Source organism: Somniosus microcephalus, unplaced genomic scaffold, assembly GCF_052327205.1.
Source record: "Somniosus microcephalus isolate GS21.2 unplaced genomic scaffold, FLI_Smic_1.0 scaffold318, whole genome shotgun sequence".
NCBI classification, from domain to species: domain Eukaryota; kingdom Metazoa; phylum Chordata; class Chondrichthyes; order Squaliformes; family Somniosidae; genus Somniosus; species Somniosus microcephalus.
This window is the reverse complement of record NW_028225505.1, coordinates 176,863-195,785: the sequence shown is the minus strand read 5'-3', so window position 1 is coordinate 195,785 and position 18,923 is coordinate 176,863. Positions and strand designations below refer to the sequence as shown.

The 18,923-nt window shown below is 39.6% G+C and overlaps 1 protein-coding gene across 3 annotated transcripts in view; it reads right to left on the bottom strand.

The window, feature by feature from the left end:
* LOC147081883 (kinesin-associated protein 3-like) overlaps positions 1-9,404 on the bottom strand; it is a 166,462-nt gene extending 157,058 nt beyond the window's left edge. For all 3 annotated transcript variants that reach the window (XM_085980621.1, XM_085980623.1, XM_085980622.1), the window contains exons 1-2: positions 9,373-9,404; positions 3,484-3,615 (exon numbers count right to left, since the gene is read on the bottom strand). In XM_085980621.1, the coding sequence (XP_085836747.1) occupies positions 3,484-3,615; positions 9,373-9,389 (149 nt within the window). In that variant the 5' untranslated portion in view covers positions 9,390-9,404. The remainder of the gene's footprint in view (positions 1-3,483; positions 3,616-9,372) is intronic.
* Positions 9,405-18,923: the final 9,519 nt, after the last annotated feature.

Below are 18,923 nucleotides of genomic sequence, written 5' to 3'. Positions count from 1 at the left end.
CCCATCAGTGCAGATCCTTCAATTTTACAGTAAGATTTTCTATCTGGAAAAGCACTCTGGTAAACTTTTAACATTCCACATTCAAAAGCTAATCCCCAAGACTGCATAGAGCTATAAAGTACTGATTCATGTTTTTTTTCTGAAAAATGAAATCAAACTTGCTACGTTTCACTTTTTGCATTAAAATGCTTCAACTATGCAAATTTAAAAGGTTAAGGGCAAGAGATTACACCACTGACCTGCTGATGTTTTGATATCATTGCTATGGGTGTATGTTACCTGAATTATTTGATTAGGTGCTGAAAGATGATGGGAGATTAATGGTGTTAGATTAGCCCCATTGGACTTGTATTAAGATTAATTGCCGTAATATAGACAAAATGTTTCAACAAAATAAGTAATACATATTTGCAAATCACTACTAACTGTGAAAGAATTCCCTGCGTTGATCTGTCAGCAGTCAGCTAGCTTTGACTTAAAAGCCGCTGTGGCTGGTCAAAAGTTCATTTCCTTCCAAGCCTCTGAAGATTTTGACATGAATTTTTGAATGAGTTTTTCTTTCTACCCCAAGAGGTTTGCAGATGGTGCACGGCGGGGGGGGCCGAGGGAACGGGGGGGGGGGGGCGAGGGAACGGCGGGGGGGGGGGGGGAGCGGGAGGAGGGAGCGTGGGAGAGAGAGGGAGAGAGAGAGAGAGAGAGAGAGAGAGAAAAACGGAGGGAGAGAGAATGAGATGGAGGGGGAGGGAGCGGTGAGGGTCCAGGCACATGTAGTCCATTCCCGGGGACTGAGCGGTGTCCGCACTTTGAAACAACACGGGTAGAGCGCAGCACATGTACAATGGCCACTGGAAGGAAGCTCCGCAAACAAGTTTTAGGCCCTCAGTGAAACAAAAATGAGAATTTTCATTTTAAAAATTCAGAAAATTGTTTTAAAGCTGGAAAAAAACACGGGAAACTGATGTTGAATGTCCCGCGGTAAGTTCCAGTTAAGTTTTGCCAGGTGGTGACCCCTTTTCGAAAGAGTCTATCAGGGTTTTTTTTTAAATCATGTTGAGAGAGGGGAAAACGTTTGTGCCCCTGTTTGTACCTCGGAGTCTGAGAGCAACAAAGGGAACAGCAGCAAAAAATGAGGAAACAACTTCTCCAAAACTGATCCCAACTCATCGCCAAGGCTGGGGATAGGTAACCTCACCGCCTTCTTAGGAAGTGTGACCATTTTATTCACTTCTTATTTGAGCTCCATTTGGTATTAAGAGTTTATTTTTATTATTTTTTTGTTGTATGTTTAACGACAGCGTTGAAGAGGGAAAGAGAAACTTGGAGCAACTTCTACTTCTGTCAAAGCTGCAACGAGACTTGAAAGAATTTAAAGATTTTTAATGAAGCTGTCACAAAAAATGAGTGTTAAAAACACGTTTTTCCCCCCTAAGTTTCGAATATGATTTTGGAAGAAACAGAAACAAAAATCAATTTTCCCCTCATCTAAACAAGTTTCAACCAGGTCTTGAAGTCCAAACACTTGTAAAGAGGTTCTGAAATGCTTAAAACATTTTAAAATTGAAATTTCTCAATATTTGATTTGAACGATCGACTGACGTGGGTAGCTTTACACAAACATGCAACCATGCTGTTGAGGAGGGGGAGGGTGGGGAGAATTTGTAGGAGTTACATATTAAATGATATTTTTTTGAAAGTCAATAAAATAAGGCGTTTAGGAAGAGAACCAAAAAAGGGGAAAAATTTTGTCTGTCATTCTATAGTCCTAACAAGTCCCAGGAATAATGTAAATATAGATTTCCTCTTAAACATTTAGTGGAGTGTTAATAGATACAAGTTATGTAATTATGCATAAAAATTGCAGGAAGCTACTTTAGAAGAAACTACAATTTGTTGATTGAGAAAGACACAGAAAATACTTTGATTAAACTGATAATGTACAATTTTGGTTTGGTATAAATGTTTGAAATAGGAGATTAAAATCGAGAGTACAATGAAGTTTGTTCCCCACTATTTAATTGGGAAGTACCTAAAATAATTCAACACTTTTCGTGATAAGACCAGGGATTAATATTGTGGAGAATGTTTGAGAGAAAAACATTAGAAGCAAAATTTGTAAATTAACATCTTTACATCAACACATTAGTAAACATTTCCAAGTCAGTCTAATTGGTTCTCCTGTCCAGGAAGAAAGATGAATGTTTATTTCTGTTAAATCAAAGCTTTTCCTGCTTTTGTTTTTAATTCAGTGACGCAAATTGTGTATGTGGTTTTTCTGCACTTGTGGATAAGTGCTGCATTTCTGACATGTTACATGGGGGTGTGTTGGTTCAAGAAAACAACATTTATTAGTGGAAGTGATTGAAGTTGGAAATAGATACCCATTTTTGTTCAATTCTTATTAATACTGTGAACTAAAGAACTACAGCACTTTATATTTGTTGGTTGTCTAGTTGTAGTGGGTGGACGTCCAGTACGTCAGCACCATAGGAAAGCCGCTGCTCCTGCTGCTTGTGCAGCCACTGCTATAGTGGCATGAGGGATGGACTAATACGTTGAAAACTTTAAAATTAAGACAAATTGCACAAATAGATATGCCTCTTTCAGCTCACCTTGTGCTTTTGGATTGTTTGTCGATGCATAACCTGTGTAACTGAGTGACGTTTCTGAAGTGTTAATACATTATTATGCAGTTCTTTTATATCCCACTCATTTCTGACAAGTATTTTTTTATTAAATAGAGTTTATACATGATGAACTAAAAGCTTTTAATTAATTCTACCGTAAACAAACTTGCAGAATGGGCATGTGAATGAAAAATGAATTTCAATATAGATAAGTGTGAGGTGGTGCATTTTGGTAGGAGGAATAAGGAGGCGATCTACTCCTTAGAAAATAAGAGTCTAAATGGGGTAGAGGTGCAAAGGGATCGAGGGGTATAGATTCACAAATCATTAAAAGTAGCGATGCAGGTTAAGAAAGCCATAAAAAAGTGCAAATAAAGCACTGGGGCTCATTTCTAGAGGAATAGAATTCAAAAGCAGAGAAGCTATGTTAAACTTGTATAGAACCTTGTCTGAGTGTCTCATGATTTGAGACGGTGGAGTGGCAATATGGCATTACTGTATATATGCTTTTAAGTGGTTGCTGCTGTTGTTGTTTTCAAATTTGCTCACAAAGGAAAAGGTCGCACTCAAAGGAGTTCGTGGCCCACTCAGTAGAAAAAAAATTAGAGGGAACAATGGAGAATGCCCCATTTTCCAGGGGGGAGCTGTTCTTCAGTGCTCCTCCTGTTATTCAGTTTTAATTGAAATTCTGTTCTGTTACACACTTGATATTTTGCACACTTAGCCATTCCTTCATTAATGACACTACGTAAATGCAAGTTGCTGTAGTTGTACAGTGTAGAAGATGGATAATACCCATTCTTTCATTTAATCATAAAGAAAGACATTGGAACAGCACAACTTGTTGGCTATTACTCACATCTTCTGACATTCCTTCCGTTCTCCCAGCATGGTATCGCCCATCTCGCCCAAAATTGTAGCTTCCACTTCATAGTGAACAACCAAAGCCTTCTCTGTTGGGTGGACATCTATGTTACCCCCTTTCACTTTTCTAAAAAGAAATAGTTATTAGGGCTACAAAGAAATCAGAGGTCCGTACTGATATGAAAAAAATACGAGCAACTACACAAAAAACTCAAACATGTCAATGTAGTGATCCGCAGCCTTAATTTTAAAACCAGATGTTTCAGACAACATTCAAAACTGAATCTCAGTCACGGGGAATTTTTCATACCAACAGTATATCAGTAAAATTAAGAGAGTAAAAAATCTAACTTCCAGGGTTAAGTTATGAGCTGTTCTTGTGAAAACAGCATTTGTACTATTTGACAGTATCTCAGACTCAATGGATGATTCTTGCGTGCTATTGCAATGGAATAGACAAAGATGTCAACGTCTCTATCTGCTTGTTAAAAGCAACATAACTTGTGTGTATTATCAATTTACAAAGATCGTGCACATCATGCACATCACTGAACAATTATGGTTACCTCTATAATTAGAGTCCATGTCTCTTACATAGCAGATTTGATCTTACATCACACATTACAGAAGTGAAATATAAAATAACACCTGCAAGTGATTAAATAGCAGTAAACTAACCAAGGGATTCATAAATTATAAACCAGAAAAACAAAAGTAAAGCAACTGATTAGAACTTTGAGATGAGATTGCCGTCTTGAAATCACTGAACTACATGGACTGGTTTTATCCCAAATTGTTGTCCATGCACTGACATTGGTTCTCAGTGTCACACTCATCTGACCCCATTAACAATGAAGTTAACAAAAATAAAGTCACAGTGATTGCAGTTGATCACTAGGAAATATAGCAATTGGAATAACTTGGCAGTGACTACAAAGCAGTAATCTCAGTATAGAAGACAAACAACAGCCCTCCTTAATAGAGGGACTTATTGACAGCTTGCGGTTGGATTACTAGATATTCTATGAAGAAAGGAAGAATTGCACTTATATAGTGCCTTTTACATCGGTCTCAAAACACTATAGAGCCTCAAGGCTCAGGAGTTGGGCTTCAATCCATGACCTTCTTACTCAGAGGTGAGATTTTTACCACTGAGCCAAGGATGTCACCAAGGCCATGAATAATACATAATAATAACACACACCTTTATAGAGCGCACTCTCCTGACTGAGGGGCAATTTTGATTCACAAAATACCTACAATAACAGCTTCATCTAAATGCTTATATGGGCAACATATCTTCTTAGGCAGTCCCTCGGAACCGAGGATGACTTGCTTCCACATTAAAAATGAGTTCTCGGGTGGCTGATGTGTCCAATGCGGGACCTACAGTCTCTGTCACAGGTGGGGCAGACGGTGGTTGAAGGGGCGGGTGGGTGGGGTGCTTGGGTTGACGTACACTCCTTCCGCTGCCTGCGCTTGGCTTCCGCTTGCTCCCGGCGAAGAGACTCGAGGTGTTCGGTGCCTTCCCGGATGCTTCTCCTCCACTTTGTGCAGTCTTGGGCCAGGAATTCCCAGGTGTCGGTGGGGATGTTACACTTTTTCAAGAAGGCTTTGAGGGTGTCCTTGAAGCGTTTCCTCTGCCCACCTGGGGCTCTCTTGCCGTGCCGGAGCTCCGAGTAGAGCGCTTGTTTTGGGAGTCTTGTATCGGGCATGCGGACAATGTGACCCATCCATCGGAGCTGATCGAGTGTGGTCAAAGCTTCGATGCTGGGGATGTTGGCCTGAGCGACAACACTGACGCCTATCCTGCCAATGGATTTGCAGGATCTTGCGGAGGCAGTGTTGGTGGTACCTCTCCAGTGCTTTGGAGATGCCTGCTGTACATGGTCCATGTCTCTGAGGCATACAGCAGGGCAGGTATCACTGCTGCTCTGTAGACCATGAGCTTAGCGCCAGGTTTGAGGTCCTGGTCTTCAAACACTCTCTTATCTTAATGCTTATTACATGGGCAACATATAGGAGATGGACAATGGAAACATTAATACAATAATTGCACAGGTGAGGATGATGGCATCATCCTCAAATGAGAATTTTATTCAACTTGAAAAATATTCCAACTTCCCCATGTACATTAAAAATGTTTAATAGTAAGCTACTGCTGTTTTTTCTGATTAAAGTCTCAGGATCTCTTTAAAAATAAAATTTGAAGATTTATATCCTTTAGTATTTGATTTCAGAGGGTAAGAGAAGCAAGAAGTTTACTGTTTTCAAGGAGTCCAGCAGTGTGAGGAATGATCAGAATGTGAACCATTTTTAGCCAAGCACACCCAATTACACACTTGGGGTTTTAAAATAACATTAAATTGGGCATCAAAAAGATTCAAGAAAATCTTTTTTTGACTAATCATTTTAAAGAGGAATCTTAAGAGTTAGACTTTTGTTTTGTACCTCACTTTGTTTCCTGAACAACTTGAAAATTATGGTTTCAATCTGTAGAGTTCTGACTAACATGGAGATGTTAATTTAGTAATGTAATCGTAATTTCTAAAGACAGGAATGTACAGCAATTAACAATAGCAGATTGTTTAAACAGCAACTGCTTAAACTATAATTGCATTCCATCGTTATATTCTTCACTGATGGAAGAACTCTGCAGCCCCACAGGAACTAGTACATTTTTAGTTAAGAAAGAACGAACAAACTACCGTTTATATAGCACCTTTCACATCCTCAGGACATCCCAAAACACTTCACAGGTAATGAAGTACCTTTGAAGTGTAGTAAGTGTTGTAATGCAAGGAAATGCAGCAGCCAATTTGTGCACAGCAAAATCCCACAAACAGCAATGAGATCAATGACCAGATATATTGGCCCGGCTACTCCGGGACCTATGACCGCATATCATGTCGTAAGTGCCCCGCAAGTTCTGGCTTTCCACATGACAGATCATACGAATCCGCAGGAAATGGACATTCGCTGGCACAGGGAATGCCCACAAAACCCTTACGCCTGGTAAAAGGGTTTAAATAAATATGAAAATATTTTTTTTTAATGATTTAACCATACAAAAACCTTTAAAATTAATTTAGGGTACTTTTGGCCCCTTGAAAATGTTTATTTATTTTTCAAAAAAAAATTGTTTTAAATGTTTAATTAAATTGTATTTTAATTAATTTTGACCATGTGATATTTATTTTTATAAGTGTTGTGAAAGTGTGTTTTTTGGGGGGATTTCTATTCATGCTTATGGGGATTCCGTACGTAAATGGAATCCCCATAAGCATAATGGGAATCCTCCTTTGTGATTGGTTGGGCCAGCCCATGTGATCCCAGGAACGCTTGAGAATCGCATGCGCCTTTACGCAGGCATACACCTGCAGACCCAGGAGCATGAGTCTTCCAAGGTACAGAGGCACCAGGTAGGTGCGGAGTTTACTTGCGGTTCGGAGGCATTCGCCTGTGGGAAGCCTCCGACCGCAATTTCCAGACCATTATTTTACTGGTGTTGGTTGACGAATAAATATTGGCCAGGACACCAAGAGAACTCCCCTGCTCTTCTCTGAATAGTGCCATAGGATCTTTTACATCCACCTTGAGGCGGCAAATGTGGCCTCAGTTTAATTTATTATCCAAGATGGCCCAGCATTCCTACACTACCAAATTGAAGTGTCAGCCTAGATTATGTGGTCAAGTCCCTGGAGTGGAGCATGAACCCATGACCTCGACCACTGAGCCAAGAATAACACCTGCGCACATTAAGGCGCAGCATGTCAGCACAAGAATAAAATAATCTTTTTTTTGTTACAGACTGGCTACCCTGTGTCAACAGTAAGGACAGTAGTCAAGTAGAGAGCAGGCGAGGTGCAAAATAAAGCTATCCCGCCCCAATCATGTGCTTTAGCCCCAACTTTAGAAAAGTATTCCTAACTCCACTACTGTGAAATTTTCCACTTAAGGCCACAAATTTGTTCATAACTGTGCAATGGATTGAGATTGAGATTGCCTCAAATTCAGTTCACTTAGGAGTCTTACAGCTTATAGATCAAAAGGTCTCAAAGATGTAAAAGTTAATGCAATGCCTCACCCAATTCCCAAACTCATGCAACTTAGGCTGCATCTACACTACAACTTTAACATCACTATGAAGCAGGTCTGGCATGGTTGGGGCCTGACTCTGGATTTACACTATAACATTAGTATTGGTGCAAAGCAAAACCGCTTCTAAGGATGGGACTGAGGCACAGTTAGGGCATCGTTAGGGCAAAGTACAGGGAACTGGACTCTGCTTTTGACTGTGCTATTCCTGACCTGGGAGTGCTGAATGCTGAAAGTGGATGCCTGAAATGGGAAGCATTCCATTTTCCCAGCATCAACATCCATCACCACTTAGTGCACGGTGTTGCCAGCAAACCACCACCACCCCCCCTCCCCACACCAGTGACTACACTTCAAAGAGTATTTCATCGTCTATAAAGTGCTTTGGGACGTCCTGAAGTCGTTAAAGGCACTATATAAATGCAAGTTATTTCTTTCTTACTAACTTCATTCCAAAAATAGGTTAAGAATTTTACCAAAAGCTGAATTTTGTCACCAGAATGTATTTTTACAATCCAGCAAGGATCAATTTGTAACGAAAGGGATGCTGGAATACAGTTTCTTCCCTCCCACCACCTGCTCCTCTCTCAGGCCTTTTCAAAATTGTACATTGCTATCCTTGAGAAGATATTTGGATGGCTGTAATTATTTCAGTAAGATATTTTTCCTGAACCCATGTTAGTTTTACTGCATTAATCTTTTCTCTAATGTTTTATTTTCTAAAATAAGCAGAGATAGGAAGCGTTTTTATTTATTTTTTAAACCCAGAAAAGTTCTACAGCTGTAATGTGCAGAGCAGTTTTGGGAAATTTCTCCAAAGACACCTCCAATAGTGGCATATTTGACAATTGTAATATGTCAGAATTAATCATTTTGTTGATTACATAGAAAGTATGTATATTCGACCCAACTGATCCTGATCCATGCCCGTGTTTATGCTCCACATTATGGCATTAATAAAACAACAAATTAATCTACTATATTAAAAGGAATGAGAAGTAAACCAAACTAGCTCAAGTACCTCTTGCAATTGCCCAATTACCAAATTTTTACATAGGAACTTCTACAGGACCAGAAAAGACAATAGACCATCTGGACCGTCCCAAAAATGAATAACTCCCAAACACTCACTCATAGAATCATAGAATAGTACAGCACAGAAGGAGGCCATTTGGCCCATCTGCACCAGCACTCACTCAATTATTTGTCTAATTCTGCTTTAAACTCAGAGTACTTCAGTCCTCAAATCATTGTAGGAAAACAGATAAACTAATCATAATGGTTTTGCACTGTGGAGAGAAAAACATTTTTTGCTGTGTATTTTAATATGCTTCCACAACAAAAGAAAAATACACACAGCATGGCTTTGAATGTAATCCAACATTGCTTTAGTCATATCTAATTTACAAAAGCAGTAATATAGAATAAACAGAAAATAGTGGTGTATTTGTAAGCACTCATGTATGTAGGAGAGGTTAATATTAACTGGAAATAGCTACTAGTTTGGAATGACAAAGTATTTTTCTGTTGTAATCTGGACTATAAATGGTAAGCCCCACCCTTAAAAGCTTGAGAACGAGGGTTTGTTACAAATACAGCACATATTTCCCCATGATGAAACACATTTATTTTAAAATACATCATCCCATTTTTTAGTTTGCTCCTTTATAAAAGATTGACAAAAATTCAACCTTCCCATCCTGCCTGTTATCTGCAGAAATGTATATTTAAATAAACAAACCTAGTGAAAATGTTTGCACGGCAAAGTGCCCTAAACAAAACATACCTCAAACTGCGCTCCATCGCATCTATCTATGACTATGTACTTAGCACACAATCAACATCCTGTCCTGAGCAAGCCCTGGGCTGAATGCCCAGTCATCGCTGCAGCATAATTTCTGCTGCAGATTTCTTATTGGATTAGAATTTGTTAACAAGCTGCACTCTGCAGTCCTTTGGTGAACTGATCTGCGAAAGGACCTAATGTGTGATAATGTCTCCACCTAAAGAGATTTTATTACACCCACCATAAATATACTTTTATTATGTAAAATATTAACTTTTTCCTGTCTCCTTTTAGATTCTGCATCTTTTATCATTCATCTGTTATATGTATTTTGTTAGTCTTATCAACTGTATGGGGGAAATCACTGTAGCATCACCCTGCGTGCTATAAAATTGGTTAACATTTAAAAACACACAAGGTCAGAGATCAATCACTGGAGTGCATGTAATCTCCCAATGTTTTGGGGATTCAGCCACAAAACATTTATTATTCAGTATCTTAGGGTCCTTCCCAAAAATTAAACATGTCAGCATGGAATCAGCATAAACTAGTCATTATAAATGAACAGCTTGGAATGTGTCCTGTCCTACGAGGAATCTGGAGATACATTCATTGAATCATACTGCTGGATCAGCAATACAAGGTTTCTGACAGGGGTCAAAATACTGAATTATGAAAACTATACTTAGGATTTCCCAGAGTTAAACTCTGGTTTGTGTATTTTCCCCCCACACACTCATCCTTATTTTCTTTTTCAGAAGCACACGTTTACAAAGCTTAAGAATGGCTGCAAATCAATTGAAAATGTTCTACTGACTATGGCAAAATTACCATGGAAAGCAATGGGCTAAAACTTCCATCCCACAAATAAGCAGGTCAAAACTCTCAGTAACTTGTAGCCTTCCCCTGAAAAAAATCACTATCAGCACTACAAGGTACATGGCATGATTGGACTTGCCCAACCAACTTCATTGGCTATTTGAGGCTATGCTTCAGAAAATGATGCTACTTGCCAATTCTGATTTTTCAGTATAGAAAAAAACTGTAAACACAAAGAAAGAAAACATTCAACACAACTATACATATATCCAATATTAAAATACAGTAGAGAATTGTCATATTTATCCCCCAAGTAAAAACACAAGTAGGTGGTACGGCAGAGTTTAAATCCCATAACCAGGTGGTTGGTATCTCTGCAGCAGGTTTCCAAATTGAAACTGAAATGTCACAGGGCTTTAGAAATGGCTACTGGATCTTCCCAATGGCCTCCGGCATCTTTCAAATTGTAGAAGTTCATAAGTATTCCATCAAAACATCCACAATTTCAAGCTATGTGACAACTAAGAATGAATGGATACATAGAAACATAGAAGATAGGAGCAGGAGTAGGCCATTCGGCCCTTCGAGCCTGCTCCGCCATTCAACGAGATCATGGCTGATCATCCAAACCCTAGCACCCTGTCCCTACACCGACAGCCATCCCACCCAAGCCCTATCCCCGTAACCCCGCGTATTTAATCCCCCCTAACACTAAGGGCCAATTTTTATCATGGCCAATCAACCTAACCCGCACAATTTTGGACTGCAACAGCAGAAAACTGACATCACATTCCCTACTCATCAGTGTTCAATATTTATAGAAATGCCCTAGAAGGGATTTGGGGTTAATTTCTATTATGATGTTTCTATGAATTAAATTCAAGATAGAAGGAGTTAACTTTCAGTAACACACGAGTTGTTCAGCCTGTGGATTAAATACACTAGCTGGGGCATGAAGTGTGTTTCTCGCATACCATATCCGTTTGAGACAATAGAGATCATTAGCACATTCCAGAGAGGTTTGCACAAACTACGTTTCATTCACTGGCAACAGCAGGAGGCCTAGTCAAATGGGAGGTTTCTGATCCAAGGATGCCGCTTGACTGGCAACCTGATGATCCAATCCTCGACAAAGTTGGCTGAGGGAAGAGTGAGAGGCCAAGTCTGCAATAAGTTTCAAAAAAGTCAGAAAGGAGATCACTCTCTATCTAAGTGAATGCCAGTCAGTGAGAGCGAGTGACGGCAAGCCCATATCAAGGCCAAAGTTGCATAATTCATTATTTTTGATGTTAACAGCACTGTGGGAGTACCTTCACCACACGGACTGCAGCGGTTCAAGGCGGCAGCTCACCACCACCTTCTCAAGGGCAACTAGGGATGGACAATAAATGCTGGCCTTGCCAGCGACGCCCACATCCCATATACTAATAAAAAAAAATGGTGCAATAGAAAATAGGTAAACCATGCTGTGAAAAGAACATTCTGTTCAGTCAAGTATTTCATATAAAATAAACCAACTTGTCAGTTTACAATTGACTTCATCTCACTATACAGCTCATTAGTCTGATTTACGGATGAAAGGAGACATGCACGAGGCATGTGCGAGATCAATGTATCCAGTACGCAGTGAAGGGTCTTACTGTTGCGGTTCCAGGTCACACCATCATATAACTGGATAACAGGCGCTAAAGGTATACTCCTGACCGTTGGTGATATGAGATCTACTTACAGAGGCTACCAGCAACATTAAACCTGAAAGAATATCTAGTGCAGGCCTAAAATTAGTAACAGTCAACGTAAAGTCAAGTATACATCAATTGAACTGAAATCATAACATGAACAAGTAAATAAAAAGGGATATCTGATGGAATGCAAAATCTACTTTGTTGAATTCTGACCATTTTACCTTCCTTTCCAGTTGACATGTCTTAAAGCAGAACCAGATAAGTGAGGTAGAGAACATCTCCCCGTACACACATGAAGATCAGGTCCCAGAGAAGGTAAGAGCCCATGGGATCCAGCCTTAGCGCGTTGGATCCTAAACTGGCTGAGTGGCAGGAGGCAGAGGGTGATGGTCGAAGGTTGCTTTTGTGACTGGAAGCCTGTGTCCAGTGGGGTACCTCAGGGATCGGTGCTGGGTCCCTTGTTGTTTGTGATCTACATAAATGATTTGGATGAGAATATAAAAGGTATGATCAGTAAATTCGCAGATGACACGAAAATTGGTGGGGTGGTAAATTGCGAGGAGGAAAGCCTCAGGCTACAGGACGATATAAACGGGTTGGTCAGATGGGCGGAAAAGTGGCAAATGGAATTTAACCCTGAAAAGTGCGAGGTGATGCATTTTGGACGGACAAATAAGGCAAGGGAATACACAATGAGTGGTAGGACCCTAGGAAGTACAGAGGATCAGAGGGACCTTGGTATACATGTACATAGATCCCTGAAGGCAGCGGAACAAGTAGATAAGGTGGTTAAAAAGGCATATGGGATACTTGCCTTCATTAGCCGAGGCATAGAATATAAGAGCAGGGAGGTTATGATGGAGCTGTACAAAACGCTGGTGAGGCCACAGCTGGAGTACTGTGTGCAGTTCTGGTCGCCTCACTATAGGAAGGATGTGATTGCTTTGGAGAGGGTGCAGAGAAGATTCACCAGGATGTTACCTGGGATGGAGCGCCTCAGCTATGAAGAGAGGCTGGACAGGCTGGGGTTGTTTTCCTTGGAGCAAAGAAGGCTGAGGGGGGACCTGATTGAGGTGTACAAAATGATGAGGGGGGTAGATAAAGAGGAACTTTTCCCCTTAGTAGGGGGGTCAATAACAAGGGGGCATAGATTCAGGGTAAGGGGCAGGAGATTTAGAGGGGATTTGAGGAGGAACTTTTTCACCCAGAGGGTGGTTGGAATGTGGAACTCAATGCCTGAAAGGGTGGTAGAGGCAGGAACCCTCACAACATTCAAGAAGCATTTGGATGAGCACTTGAAATGCCATTGCATACAAGGCTATGGACCAAATGCTGGAAAATGGGATTAGACTGGACAGGGATGGATGGGCGGCGCAGACACGATGGGCCGAAGGGCCTCTTTCTGTGCTGTAAAACTCTATGACTCTATGACATAAGGATCAACTTACATACATTTTCTGTAGGACTTTGAATGTAGAAAAAAAAGCACTACACTTCACAACATCCTTTGAATTGCCAAATACAAGATAAATCATTGATCATTTCCTTTAAACTATTGTAGATATTGCACAAAATCATCTTCATTTTTAATTGACAAAAAGTATCCCAGTCACAAATATTAACCAGTAGCAAGAAATCAAATTTTCAAGCAAATTCTCCCTTGAATTAATCATTGTTATTCTGCTTTGCATACAACAGAATATTTAATTTTTGTCATAAATTAAACTGCTATCTTCTCAGATCAAAATCAGTCCTTAATAAAAAAATAATTCTGCATATGAACTTAGCTATAACTGGTTTATTTTCTGAAATAACACCAGAAAAAGCTGGAAAAACTCAGCAGGCCAGGCAACATCCGTGGAGAGAGAAACAGAGTTAACGTTTCAGGTCGAAACCCTTCTTCAGAACTGGTTTATTTTCTAATACTTTTCCCAGGGCATGTGCAATTTAACCCCTACCTGGAAAGCATTACATATTCAATCTGCAGGAAACTTTTCTTGGAATGTATTATAGGAAAATAGCAAGGAGCACATTTTTAAGACAGCTACAGAAGGTTAGGATAAAAAATACCTTGAACACTACATCAGCATGAACCATAAGTTCAATTATCTCCTTGAAACACACACCTAAGCACGTTTTAATCTAGAAAAAACTTGGATGCAGCTGAGCACAAAGTCCTCAAATTTCTCAATTATCATGGATAAAAATGTCGGAGTACTAAGTGGCTCCAACTTTGAAAATATTGCGCCTAGTGATTCAAACTACAGCATTATCAACTTCTACTTAAATCTTAGAGTGGAAACATCACATCTGGTATATAAAACATTGTTAACATTATGTTATTAGGGCATTTAAAGTTACTTTTGATGTGTTACTGCAGGGAAAACATGTCCATGCACTTCATGAATACGGGCTCAAATTCATAGCTTGTCTGCCATAACTCTCCTTGCACTTATATTCCTGCTTAGAAGTCAGTCAGGAAATAAGCCAATGTAACTTACATTTTTTACAGCACAATTTTGCCAATACATTATTTTGCTTACAAATCTGGCAAGGCAGCTCTCAAGAACAGTTTATTACAAAGTGACTTTGGCCACGCTGTAAATGTGAAGGAATTGTTTTTATTAAAATACATTTCAGAACCAGTTTATTACTTTATATCCCAATGGTATGGCAATTATTTCTAACCACTAATCCTCAATTTCCAGAATCTCAAACACAGCTTTAAGAAATCGTAACTAGGTTTTCCTCTTTCTTAAATTACTATATATTTTGGCGCATTCTATTCCAGTTATTTATTTCTAAATATATCTCTACTGGTATTGGGGACAACAAGGTAGGTAAAGGCGAGTTAGGAAAATATCATAGGAGGCAAGGAGAAGGGACACAGATGCTCAAATAATTGGAAACAGCAGGAGAAAAGAATTCAGAGACCAGAAATGATTAAAAGGGCATCTGGGAAAAGATTTTGCCAACAGTAACAATGGAAGACATGGAAATGGAAAGAACAAAGGCAATACGTGAAGATAATCCAGACAGGAACCAAGGTATCAAAGGAATTGACTGGACATGTCAGTAACAACAGATATTTTTTGTGGGGGATGGGTGAAGGGCAGCCAATGCATCTGAAATTTTAGGAAAACAAAACAATAAACTAATTCCATATTCTCAGGCAGGCTCCAAGTAAAAATAGTATCACTTAACAATCTGAAGACTAATTTAGAGGTGTGTGCCATGTCTTGTTTTTTGTTGCTAAAAAAGCTAATTTAAACATAAATAGCTTTGGCAATGCTCGTTTCAGTGTCATATGAATCATTGATGGGTGCTGGGACAGAAAAACATTGTCACTCTTGTACACCAGACCATCAACACTTAGTAAAGCGAAACAGCTACTCTGCAGCGTGAATACTCAGCCATTTGCAAACATGAATCGCCACTGAAAAAGGCATAAAGCAATGAGCAAGGAAAATAAAGAGAACAAAGAGTACTGGTCTTTCTTTCTAAAATACAGTGCAGCTATTAGACCAATATTCACCGACTGACATTACCTACATGTGGTTTATCAATTCTAAATCCTGCAACAGGAAAGCATATCCTAGTTCTTGAAAGAGTTAACTACTATTACAACCCTCCCCTAGTTTGGTCAAATATACGCCTCCCCCGATCAGGTGATCCACAGACAGCATGAATTAGAAATAACAACAGAAAATGCTGGAAAAACTCAGCAGGTCAGGCAACATCCGTGGAGAGAAATTTGAGTTGACGTTTCGGGTCGAACCCTTCTTCAAAACTGGAAAGAAAAGAAACTAGATTGAAGGCAGGGCTGTGATCGGACAAAAGAATAAAAGAAACAAAAGAAGTAAAAGAGATTAGAAGCTAGACGAGATGGTAATAGGCTGAGATTAGGTGTAAAGTGTACTGGCAGGGCAAGAGATGAATTAGAACTTGTTTGGGGGAGGGGTGAGGTGAGGGACAGGGGAAAGGGTGGTAAAGACAGTGTAGTCATCTTACTGCCTTTCCCATCACACACAGCTCTTACCATTAACCCATCCTCTTACCAAACTATTATTCCCAACTAACTAAACCAAGGGCTTTAACCAAAAATCATACAACCTAGTCCTCCTCTCCAATCTGCTCCATTGCACAGATTATGCCCTACAGATTATTTTAATTTCTTTCACGCATGAATAATCCTGTCCCAATGCTAAAAGCACCTCCATGCAGATTTTAAGTGCTAGAACAGTTCCAAACAAATTCTAATTTATAGCCATAAAGAAAAATCATTCTGGACTTCAATGTCAAGCCACAAGGGAGTAAAAAGTCTGAGCAGATCATGTACATGAACCTAAAAACATCAGGTTGTACTAGATGGTCTGAGCAACTTTTGATCATTGTGCTTCATTTCGGTTCTTATACAAGGGGCATGTCCAGAGAAATAAAATAAGGATCAGGTTCAAAGAATGTTGAAACATCAAGCTGCCAACCCCATCCACACTTTGCTCGTGGCTTGGTGTGGGAGGTGGAAAGAAGAAGAAATATCTGTACAGAAGCAGAAACCTCACCAGTTATTCCCCCATCTTACACAATTAAATCCAAGTCCTGTTACTGTGTTAAATAAAGAAAAACAATTGCGATGTCAACTCCTTCAAAGACTGGAGCTATTCCTTACTCTGCTATCAAAGAAGCCTAATCCAAACACCTCTGGGTGCCCATGTTCCTCTCCCAACACAGAGATTAGGAACTCAGTGTGTGATGAATTGAATGGGCAATCCCAGGTCTTGTACTTCAACACCATGCTGCTCTGCCTATTACAAGAAACATTAAAAGAAAATAAATTTCATGCATCAAGGTCAGGACCAGAACATTCCACTCAATTATCCAGTTACTTTCCATCTGTTACACCTGGTCCTTGGTGACCTGCTGCAGGCCTTCTCTACCCCGCGTTTAGCTTCTTATTTATTCCCAAAGCAGTCTTTCATTTGAATTCCGAGGATTATGTCCTAATGTTTAAAGTTCAAGTAACTGTTTCTGACAAGTCAAAAATGAGCTTAATTCAAGAGTCTTACTTGCCAAACAGCAAATACCTTGAACATCTGTCCAGCACTAACACGACCAAGGAGCACAGGAGAGAGTTTAGTCTTCTTTGTCATTGTGTAATATATCTCTAATGCACAATATCCAGAACTACCATCATGGAAATGTTATGAGTGGAATTTATACAATTAAAAACAAAGAGACCTGTTAAAAATCTATCCAGAGATATGGAGTAATGCTTACTCTGCAGAGTGAACTACATTAGAATCAATTATTACATTTTAAATCAGAATGAACTCTCACTCTACGTAAATGTGACAAGTCTGAAATCTATCAAACAGGAACAGCAGCAGCAATTTGCATTCATATCACGCCTCAAAGAATAGAAAACATCCCACGGCACTTTAGAGGTTAGGTGGAAGTGGCGGGGGAGGGGGAAGATAAAATATAGATAGTGAATGGATCCCAACTCATGGAAGGAGAGATTAGAGAGGGTGATCAAAAGCTTGGTTGAAAAGATGGGCTTTTAAAGGTGAAGAGTGAAGAGGCAGAGGATATTCTGGAGGGAGGTTCATCCACCAGAGGGGGCAGATTGGGCCTTGATTTAACGTTTCATCTGAAAGATGGCGTCTTTGACAGTGTAGAACTCCCTCAGTGCTGCATTGAAGTGCCAACCTAGATTATGTGCTCAAGTCACAGAAACCCCACAGTGCAGATAGAGGCCATTTCGGCCCATCGAGCCTGCACCGACACATATCCCACCCGATCCCCGTAACCCCTACATCAACACATATCCCACCCTATCCCCGTAACCCCACGTATTTAATCCCCCAAAGTATGGCTTGAACCCACAAACTTCTGACTCAGGCGAGTGTGCTACCATTGAAACAACAATGACAAATGAAAAATGTTCTCAATCAGTATTGCTCCTTCCCTACATTAACATTGTAACTGACTTCTACTACAATGAGGCACAGAGTCATTTGTGGTCAGCAAAATAAAACAATCACTGAGACATTAGTGATATAGTTCAATTCTTCAATTGGCTTCACAGTAGCCTGCGGTCACATTAAGTTAACATATATTTGGGTTTATATGGCACCTTATTACATCAGAACATTGCAAAGCACTTCACATACAAGGAATTACATTTGAAGTTCAGTGATTGTTGTTATGTAGCCAAAGTTAAAAGGAAGAAAGGTGAGTGTGGATTAATATTTTCTGTTAAACAAACTAAAAAAAAAGCTCTTGCATGGAAGGAGACATTTAAACTGGAAGTAAGCAAGCCAGAAGATGCTCATGTTTCCTAACACTAGCTCCCACACAAGGTGTTCCAGACACACGAGCCATCTTCACGATAAAATCAACGATAAAATGCTGGATCTCCATAACAATCAAAATATGCTAACAAAAATTAAGATATCACAGAATGATGTGTTATCTTAAGTTATCTTTTTTGATTATGCCCAAGACTTCACTAGGTTTTGTTGCACACAGCGATCAACAGGAGTAGTGAGTCAGTATCATGGTTTGATTGCATTAGCATACTTCAGTGCAATTTTTGTTTAAAAGCAACAGTAAAGTTATAGTTTAAATGTGGAGTCAGGGCCTGAGCTGACTCCAGAAAAGCAGAGAGACTTTCTGGAAGAGGTAATCTCACACCACTTTGGTTTGCACTTCCTGGAGTGTAAATCCAATGTAATGTCAAACTATAAAAAAAAAAGCCCAGGGGACCCCTGGACAACTTTTATATGTCCCTTCAATTCATTTTGATGTTTGGACAATGGGGATACTCAAAACACACTATTTTAAGATTCCTCTTTTAAGACGCTCCTTTAAATATACTTCTTTGACCGAGCTTTGAGTCATCTGTCCTGATGTCTCCTTCTTTGGTTCTGTCGCTGTTTGTCCGATTGCGATCCTGTGAAGCACCTTGTGACATTTTACTACGTTAAAGGTGCTATATAAATGCAAGTTGTTGTTTTTAGACATCTAACATTTTGCTTTATTTTT